At 41.7% G+C, this 10,015-nt stretch overlaps 1 protein-coding gene across 1 annotated transcript; it reads right to left on the bottom strand.

Annotated features, from left to right (window-relative positions):
- Positions 1-4,126: 4,126 nt before the first annotated feature.
- LOC133404419 (ly6/PLAUR domain-containing protein 1-like) lies at positions 4,127-8,700 on the bottom strand. Its single transcript, XM_061680331.1, has 3 exons — positions 8,530-8,700; positions 6,358-6,492; positions 4,127-5,313 (listed from the first exon to the last, which is right to left on the bottom strand). Exons 1-3 carry the CDS (start codon positions 8,576-8,578, stop codon positions 5,087-5,089), a joined length of 411 nt encoding a protein of 136 aa, XP_061536315.1. The 5' UTR covers positions 8,579-8,700; the 3' UTR covers positions 4,127-5,086.
- Between the last annotated feature and the right edge of the window lie 1,315 nt (positions 8,701-10,015).

Genomic DNA, 10,015 nt, shown 5'->3' with positions numbered 1-10,015 from the left:
GTTTAGTTTGAGAGTAAACTTCAACTGGGCGTGGCATTAAATAGCTTGAATCAACCTTGAAGAATTGTTCACAATTTACCAAAGTGCTGCTTATTGTGAAGTGAGTTGAGTTGAGTTCACTGCCGCCATATAGCTCTCATATATCGAGTTTGCGCCCACAAGTCAAAGCAAAAAATAAATAAATAAATTGTCCGAATGATGGCTCGTATCTCGTAAAACTTTTTTTCTGTGTTTATGCTAATGTATGAAACTTCACAAAGGTGTGGATTTTGATCTGAAGTTGTATTTTCCAACTTCAGCTCCTTAAATATATAAATTATGTACTTTTTTTTTTTTTACATCAGATTATCTCTATCGTGGCCACTATTGGTTCATTGAAATGCACGAAGAATACATCTTTTAAATCCTTGGTGATTATTAGATTGAATCATAAATGTTTGGGTAAAATGTGTTTCATTCATGGCTCAACACTTTGAAAATGTTTGTGAATTTTCTGCTCTCTACCAACCTACACTATTGATCACCATTCTAGCTAGGAAAGCCACTGGTTACTGCACTCCAATAATAGCGCAAATGAATGATGCATTTGTTTACAGTATTTGAAGAAGTGGAGATACCCTGTGCTGACAATGGAGAAGAAATACATTTTCAATTAATATGAACGTTCCCTCTGGTGACTGTAGAAAGATGAAAAAGCTGGTGACTGAGCATATGTTTTAAAAAATCGTTTTTGATGTTGTTTTCCAACCTGCACATTGTGCAAACAAACTAATACGCAGGGTTAGAAAATAAAAATGAATGGATATTTTACTGGACACCAATGATGGAAACTGATATTAGGTAAACACTCTATGCAATAAAAGTAGCAAAAACAAACAAACAAAAACACTAATGACGTGTTTTGCTTGTCACAGTTGGCTGGAGCAAGTTTTGCTCTGCCCAACCAATCAGATGGCAGTTGAAATAAAAAAAAAGAGGACGTCAGAGAGGGCCAGCAACCTGACATTGTGAAGAATTTGTTAACCCAACTATCCAGTACGGAGCCACAGCTATTTCATCCATATTGTGGACAGTGGCCACAATTTCCCATGTCATAGTATCAAGGGCTCCCATCTAACAATAAAGAGTTTGAAAATGAAGGGAGGACAACGCTAGAGGGCAATAGTGCACAATCCATAGTTTCTCCCCTTTGTATATTTATTTACTGTGAGTACTGTAAAAGACTATAGTAGCCATAATGCCAGCCATTTTGTTGAGGGACAATTTTCCCTAATTTGCCGCTGTAACTTTGATTCCAATTAACTGTTTGCCTGCATTTTATTGCAAGTAGCAACAATTAAGTAGTATATAACACAGGTTAGCTAATAGATTTCAGATCAATGTTCAATTGAGGAGATATTTTATATAGTTTATAACTAGACACGAGAGATGTTTGAGTCATTGCACTTTGGCTCCTCTCCCATCGTAGAGAGAAAGAGTTTTGAGTTAAGATGTTATATATTTCTGCCAGAAGTCTGATGTGACTTGTTTGTGCGCACATCATTAGAGCCAGGCTTTAGGTTTACCTTACCCTTATTATTTTTAATAATGTGCTGCGTTTCCTGCTCCTTATCCCCTTCCGAAGGTGTGTCGTGGGCACAGTGACGGCCTGTGACATCCTCCTTTGTGTTCGGTCCTAGCAGAGCCCATGTTGAAGCAGTATTAGAGCTGTGTGGTTGTTTGCGTATAAACCAACTCATGTGATTTAACGAGTCGTCAGTGTGCTAATAAGTCGTCTGACTTGTCTCTATATTTGACTCATCCAGTGGGAGCGGCTATGTTGTGCCTGTGGGGATGCATCCCTGAATTTGATGCCTGACAATTTAATTTGCCCCTTTTCCACCTACAGATCAGGAACTTTGAGTTCCTGGTAGCAAAAGGTTCCCGTGACCCATGTGGTTTGCATTTCCACTGTACCTATAAGTTCTGGGTAGCTTATCCAAATGAGAATGTTGCTCATTACAGAGACTTGCTGGAGCTAAAAAAATAAATAAATAAATAATAATAATAATAATAATCCATCCATCTTCTGGACCACTTATCCTCACTAGGGTTGCGAGGCGTGCTGGAGCGTATCCCAGCTATCTTCAGGCAAGAGGCGTGGTACGCCCTGAACTGGTTGCCAGGCAATCGCAGGGCACATAGAAACAAACAACCATTCGCACTCACATTCACACCTACTGGCAATTTAGAGTCTTCAATTAACCAGCCCTGCATGTTTTTGGGATGTGGGAGGAAACTGGAGTACCCGGAGAAAACCCACGCAGGCACGGGGAGAACATGCAAGCTCCACACAGGCGTGGCCGGGATTTGAGCCATGGTCCTCAGAACTGTAAGGCAGACGTGCTAACCAGTCGGTCACCGTGCCACCTTATAATAATAATAATCATAAAAATAATAATGATAATAATAATAATTAACTTTTCGTTTTTATTATTGTTATTCTTCTTCTTATTATTATTATTGCGGCATGGTGGCCGACGAGTGGCCAAACATGCATGGTAGGTTGACTGAAGACTCTAAATTGCCTGTAGGTGTGAATGTGTGCGTGAATGGTTGTTTGTTTCTATGTGCCCTGCGATTGGCTGGCAACCAGTTAAGGGTGTACCCTGCCTCCTGCCCGATGAGAGCTGGGATGGGCTCCAGCACACCCGCGACCCTAGTGAGGAGAAGCGGCTTAGAAAATGGATGACTGATGGCTCTTATTATTGACTTTTTAAATATAGCAGTGTGACATATTTTGGTATCTCTAAAAGTGTTTTGGAGAAGAAGAAAAAAACAGATTGTACATTACAAATGTTTAATATTTGTGCACATACAAACATACAAAGGCGGCACGGTTAGCACATCGGCCTCACAGTTCTGTGGATTGAGGTTCAAATCCCGGCCCCGTCTGTGTGGAGTTTGCATGTTCTCCCCGTGCCTGTGTGGGGTTTCTCCGGGCACTTCGATTTCCTCCCACATCTCCAAAACATCCATGGTAGGTTGATTGAAGTCTCTAAATTGCCCATAGGTGTGAATGTGAATGCGAATGATTGTTTGTTTTTATGTGCCCAGCGATTGGCTGGCAACCAGTTCAGGGTGTACCCCGCCTCTCGCCCTAAGATAGCTGGGATAGGCTCCAGCAGCCCGCAACCCTAGTGAGGAGAAGCGGTACAGAAAATGAATGGATGGATGGACAAACATACAAAGCATTTCCTTGTCTTCAGTATGGCAAATACAAGATTTTCTACAGGCCAAAGGAGTTCCTGCCTGGCAAGTTTTGTTTTTGTTTTCCAGTCCACACCAACCAAATGTACTAATCGGTGATTCGAAGGAGGAACTAAATAATCCTCAGGCAACCTTCTGTACCCTGGTAGTTTGTTTACAGTAGAAACATTGGGGGAACTCAAACTACCAGGACAGATAGGAAAGTTCCTGAAAAGGTTCATACGGTGGAAAAGGGGCTATTGTCTTTTAATCGGGACATGATTAACACAAAGCTGGGAAACAATTTAGTGCAAAAGTACATGGTGGATGGCATTAATGTTGGGGGAAAAAAAGTGGTTTGTGTTTAAATTATCTCTTCACCCTCTTGAGGTGACCATGAACCATCATCTATGTGAAGCTGTTACCAACAAACAAACAAGCTTTGTTTGAAGCCACCTGAGGAGGAAAATGCATAAAATAATTAATCAAAGAGTAATTGGGTGTTCTAAATGTTTTGTGGATCTATACAAAATGAGTACCTTCACAACTCTTGGCTCTGCACGGGAAGATTTAAAACAATAAGAGAAGTTCCACAGCAAAGATTTCCAGACTGAGACATCTGTTCTCGTATAGAGTTAGAATTATGTCCATTCTGACTTTGCTGTGTCTCATTACTTTGCCTTCACTCACATGAAGCATTCACTATCCAAAAGGTAACCATAATGGTCTTTTTGCATTAAAAGGCATTTTATAACATAAAGTGCAGCACTGTCCTGGATGTATGACCTGGAAAAGTCATGCAAGTGAGTGCAAATGCCATTAAAACACTGGTTGTTTCAAAGCAAGATTTATTGACAACTCAAATCAGAAGACGTTTCACTCTTCATATAAGATCAGAACAAAGCAATGATATTTTAACACAGTAGATTCTAAACAAAAACTATACATATTGAGGAAAGAATTTCATGCAAGCATGAAAGTGTCATTTATTTTGAAATAACTGAACATTGGATCATACACCAATCTGCTAAACACTAATAATAACCTGAAGCCGCTCTCAAGAGGGAGTAAAATTGGGCTTATGGTCCTTCTGTTGCCTTCACCCAATTCCCACTTGTTGTTCTTGAGGGCTGTCTCTTACACCATGTGTAAAGTAATAATACATATATATATATATATATATATATATATATATATATATATATATGGTGGACGACTGGTTAGCACATCTGCCTCACAGTTCTGAGGACCGTGGCTCAAATCCCGGCCTCGCCTGTGTGGAGTTTGCATGTTCTCCCTGTGCCTGCGTGGGTTTTCTCCAGGTACTCTAGTTGCCTCCCACATGCCAAAAACATGCAAGCTAGGTTAATTGAAGACTCTAAATTGCCCGTAGGTGTGAATGTGAGTGCAAATGGTTGTTTGTTTATATGTGCCCTGCGATTGGCTGGCGACCAGTTCGGGGCGTATCCCGCCTCTCGCCCGAAAAATTTGAAATGAGACAGCGAAAAAAGTATTGAACACATAAGAAAGGGAGGTGCAAAAACGCTCACTTGGCAACTACAGAAACACAAAGTGCAAGGCAATTTATGAAACATATAGTAGCAGCTGTGACAGCAGATAATGACCAGAGCAAAAGTCCACCTCATATTTTTTCACACAAAACAAAGTGTGCAGGATTCTAGTCCACAGTACAGACAGTGATTGAGAAGGCGTGTCCACTGAGATTCCCACTGGTACTGGCAGGGTTCAGGATGTTCCTAAAGTACTTTTTGGATGTGTGCAGCAACAAGCTTTAATAAAAACCATCCACGATCCCATGGTTTTGACCGAACAAGCATGTATGTGATGCAGGTAGCGTCTATGCCTGAGAAAGAAGCGGCAGAAGGAGAGTGAGGATCCCGCTCATCTGTGGGCTGGGCGCTGCAATCGAGGGAACGGGCCGCTTCCTCTTGGGCCCGTTGCAGAGCGCTGTGTTGCAGCAGGAAATGCAGACAGAGTTCAGCCTCCCAGTGCAGAACTGCTGGTAGCCAGAGGAGGCGATGAGGCACGCTGCGGATGATGCACATGACTTCCGATAATAAATCCCTGCAAAGAAGGGACAAGTTGAATCATTCATTTACTCCTTCTGGAGCCGAACAATCTGCTGCATAGTCTCATAGCATTAGGCTGACAGTTATTTATTCTGGAACCCTGTAGAGCCAAGTGACAGAGTGATACAAAATCTGTAGCACAGAAACCAGAGGAGATTTTTTTTTTTTTTTTTTTTTTGCACTTGTCTTTGTGTCCATCATGGCAGGGTCATCTTAGGCCCGCCGCACACCGAGCGATGCGGCCGAAACCAACTGAACTGTCGTGCAGGGGTTCGGCAACAAATTTTCATGAGTGGCTTACCGTCGGCCACTAGTTTTGCTGTGACCTAAAATTTTAGTTGCAAGTGAAAGGCGTCGCAATGTCGCAGATGTGACTGCCAATTAAAAATGCAATGTTCTATCACATGACCTTTCACAACCAAAATATATATTTTCGGTTATACGCAAGATTCAGCAGGGCGCTGCCATTGCCAAGCCGTACCAGTAAAGTACAATATAGTATATATATTATTTTATAATAACAATTATATAAATGACTTTTCTATATTTAAAATTGTCATATCTACATGTGAATGAAAAAGCAAAGCTTGGAGAATCCCTATCGCTGAAATGCATGTGAGTTTTTCCTAGAAAGCCAGCTGACAGAGATGCCATGCTGGAACAATAGAGTATATATTTATATTCTTTTACAATAATATTTAAAAATTCATATGTACCAGTGGAGGAAAAAGTTAAATGCTTCCCGATAAGAACACCGGGAGTTACAGATTTTCTGTTGCAGCGAGTTGATTTATACTATTGCTGTGAAAGATCATGTGATACAACATGGCATTTTAAATTGGCCATTACCTCTGTGAGTTGGGAGACCATTGACGTGTATTAAAATTTTCACTTTGCAGCAAAACTAGTTGCAGACGTGAAAAGTATTTGCAGAACAGTTCAGTCGTGTTGGGTAAGATTGAAAAGAAGTTTGCAGGGACAAATATGATGCTTAGGACTGTTGCCATGTCAACAGGGTGAAGTGAAACTAGTCACTCACCATCAGGTTTGACAAGCACCTCCTTCTGACACATGTCCTGCACGTTGACGGTGCAGTTGACGATGTACTCAGGCGTTGAGCAGTCATTGTGCTTCATCTCCTCACACTGGTAACACTGGATCTGAAGAGCATCTCCTGCAAACCCCAGCAACCCAAGGAGGAAGGTGAAAGAAGATAGTGTTTATTTCTCCATTAAGGAGCTTGTGTTTTCAGGGGTGGGGCACCGGCCATGATAGAATCAATTATATTTCGATGTGGATCTAGATAAAGGTCCAGATTCAGGATTTCCCCCCCCCACCTTTTTGCTGTTGTTGACATTACAAGATTGTTTTTCATTCATTTGTTTCATTTTGTTTCTACATTTTCCCTATGCATGACAACATCCAGGTTTTAGCAGGACCTGGGTATCCATGAAGGTGTGCAATTTGGTGGGATTTTTTTCGACCTAGTTTCATTTTCATTGTGGTTGGCTTTGTGTGATATGTATCTGTTCTCCCTGAGCTCGATTTTCTTCAGGTCCACTGGCTTCCTCCCACATTCCCAAGAATATTAACACTAAATTCTACTGGTCGTCGGTGTGGATGTGAGTGGTGAGTGTCGGTTCTATGATTGACAGGAGATCGGTCTATGGTGCAGGTGTGCCGAAAGGAGGGGAGTAATGACATTTCAAGGCCCCTAAAAAAAATTATATTTTCAATTTGCCGCATGGAAATAGTAGAGCCGTAGTGATATTTTCACAGGGCCACAGCTTTATTGTGACCCTGCATTCTATAGCTGTATCAAAAATTGATAAATGCATAAACAAAAAGAGTTATACATAAATCTGGGATTTTATCTGATCTGTCATCCATATCGTCATGCCTTTTCTTTCCATTTATTGTCACCTTGTTCTTGTTTCAGCATAAGTCATGTCTGCTTGCTTGTTTTCACACTCAAGCACTCCCACTCACGGTTTTCAAAGTCCACAAAGGCCAAACAAAAAGGTATGGTTCCATATAGGTCCAAACAAAACTAATGGAGTCTTCTCTTTTACTGCACTGCTAGTTTGAAATCACCTTGAGCTGGAGGGCAGCTGAGAATTTTTGGCAAGGATGCTGAGCACATAATGATGGCTGTGTCCATGGAGTGAGGAAAGGCCGTAAAATCACACCAGTGGTATTTTTACAACCAGCTTTCTTTAAGGTCGGTTAAGTTTAATTTACAATGCAAACAGAGGGAGCTTGATGCTGTGCCTGAGGGAAGTGGTGCCACCATGTCATCTGGCAAACAACCCTTTTACTGGATACTTTTAAAGCTGCGGCGTATGTTTGTTCTACCAGCACTTCCACAGAAGCCTCGGTGACTGTGGCAAAAGCACATGGCGACAATACATTCTGCATGTGCAATGCATAACAGCATCAGTGAACCGTGAGAGTCGTATACTTAAATTAGTACCACTAATGGGAACCAATCATGCAAGCAGCACTCAATCAAGCCAATCACACAACATCTGCTCATTGCTGCAATTATGGAAACGGTATAAGCCATTAATCTGCCACGTTTGTAACTGATAAACACAACCAACCACAACAGAAAGCGAGTGAGTGGCTCCATCCGTCAGTTGGGATCAGATTGTGGATGCAAGCAGCTTCTTATTATTTCACAGGGACTCTGTCATGCTGGGAGGAGGAATGCAACTTATCAGCATAAACAAATGGCATTCGATTATTCAGGAGGGTGAATTCAGACTGACAAGAAAAATAAATTTAGTTCATTGCATCCTCGAGGCAGTAGAAAGAAAATAATTGTTTTAATCAAAGAGTGCAGCTTCTTTTGAAAGGAGTAGACTACAATCACTCGGATTGCAGTTATGAATCAAATCATTCAAAATGAATGCTCCCATTTTGAAAAGACATCGTTACTAAACTGCGCAAACGAGACTGGGACCTACACAGTTCCAACTGTGCGCAAACGTCTTGTCAAAATAATAATAACAACAATAATAATAATAATAATTACACATGCAGCTGCGTTAAAGTTGTCTCACAATGGTCGCTCTTGAAATGTAATACAGATTTAAGCATCGAGAACAAACATATGACAATGTAGAAAGCAGATGGTGCACGTTGCATTTAAGTACAATCAACGTGCACGTGCGCGTGGCTCCCCGCGAAAGGGATTGGTTGCACCCACCTGCGTGAACCAGGACTCCAAAAAGAGTCGCCAAAACCAGCAGACGCATGTCTCCCGGGAGGGCATCCGACCGGGAGAAAGTTGCTCAGAAGGCTAACCGCGGGACTAAGCGTCACAGATAAAGCGCACACACGCTCGCCCTCGTCAGCATCCTCCACGCTCCTCGTGGGGCTCCACCGCCACTGGACGCGCACGGCGAGCGCAGTACCCTTATAGAGCGCCACGTGACAGAGGCGCGCATCACGCAGGCATGATCACTTCTCCGCACTTAGGATTTCGCAAATTGGGACGTCTATACACACCTCTGTAAATTCGTGCTAGAGGTACGAAATGACTTCATTGCAGGGGTGTCCAAACTAGTGCCCTGTTGCACCGTCCATTTTTTTGCAGCCAGTGGCACATACGATAACAGTTGACCAAAAAAAGGGTGAAGGGGCAGAATAAAAAGTGTGGGTCTCAGAAATGAGAATGTGTGTGTGTGTGTTGGGAGGAGGGGGGGTCTGGTAATGGGGTTGGGTGCCAAACACACATCCATGTGTCATGGTCTGTGGTTTAGTTTGGGTTGTGTTTAATTTTGTTCCATGTTTTCCAGTGTTCCATGTTTGCCATGTGCTCATTTGGTTATTGTGTCCACCTGTTCTCGTCAACCGTCTACCTTGTGTCGACCAATCAGCTCTCTACAGCCACTCGTGTCTTGTCCAGGTGTTCCTCGTTGTCTCGTCAATCTGTTTGTATTTAGTTCCCTGGTTTCTTTTTCTTCTTCTTGTTGTTGGACTTTCATTGCTGTTGTTGAGTCTCTTTGCAGTATGTCATTGTCAGGTGTCATTGTCATTGTCATTGTCACTGTCTGTGTCATGTCATGTCATGTCATGTCATTTCATAGTTGCCAGTTGTGTTTCTTACTTGTGTTTGGACTTTAATTTAGCATTTAGACTTTTCCATGATCCTTGTTTTCCTTTGTTTTTGGAATTAAATATATATTTTTTGTATATACTACTGCGTTGCCTCCCTGTTTCCCTGCACTTGGGTCCTTTGTGTTTTTGCCTTGCCTTCTCCTTTGACCACCCCAAAACATGACACCATGGGTGCGTGCTAGAGGTACGAAATGACTCAAATGGCTCATAAGTACTACGACTACTACTTTGGTTTTGTATAGATATGCAAAATATGACATTAGCTATGCAAATATTAAAAGTAACCTTTTACAATAAAAATAGTAAGACCATTTGTTGTCATACAATGGTGAATAAAGATATTTCCGTTTCAGATGCAAAAATGGGTCCTCTGCTCAGTGTGAAGGTCAGATTTCTCTTTCTTTTTTTACCATTTAACATTAATGATAGAACTGTTTAAAAAAATGGTGAGCTTATTGCAGATTCCTCTTGTTTTAACTCTGCTGCTGCTGACTGCAATGGCAGATCAATTGTAATGGGATACAGGTATGCTGGCCACCCGCAAATGCTGAAAAATCAGTAACTGACTTATC

Source organism: Phycodurus eques, chromosome 1, assembly GCF_024500275.1.
Source record: "Phycodurus eques isolate BA_2022a chromosome 1, UOR_Pequ_1.1, whole genome shotgun sequence".
Taxonomy (NCBI): Eukaryota; Metazoa; Chordata; class Actinopteri; order Syngnathiformes; family Syngnathidae; genus Phycodurus; species Phycodurus eques.
Note: the sequence above shows the minus strand (reverse complement) of the source record. Positions and strands in the feature narration are given on the sequence as shown.

Bases quoted from the DNA above. Each gene is read 5' to 3' on its own strand.
- LOC133404419 (XM_061680331.1), bottom strand. From the start codon at position 8,578: ATGCGTCTGCTGGTTTTGGCGACTCTTTTTGGAGTCCTGGTTCACGCA. The intron at 6,493-8,529 runs GTGGGTGCAACC...TGGGGTTTGCAG, and splicing joins TGGAGTCCTGGTTCACGCAG to GAGATGCTCTTCAGATCCAG. The intron at 5,314-6,357 runs GTGAGTGACTAG...CCTTCTTTGCAG, and splicing joins GGTGCTTGTCAAACCTGATG to GGATTTATTATCGGAAGTCA.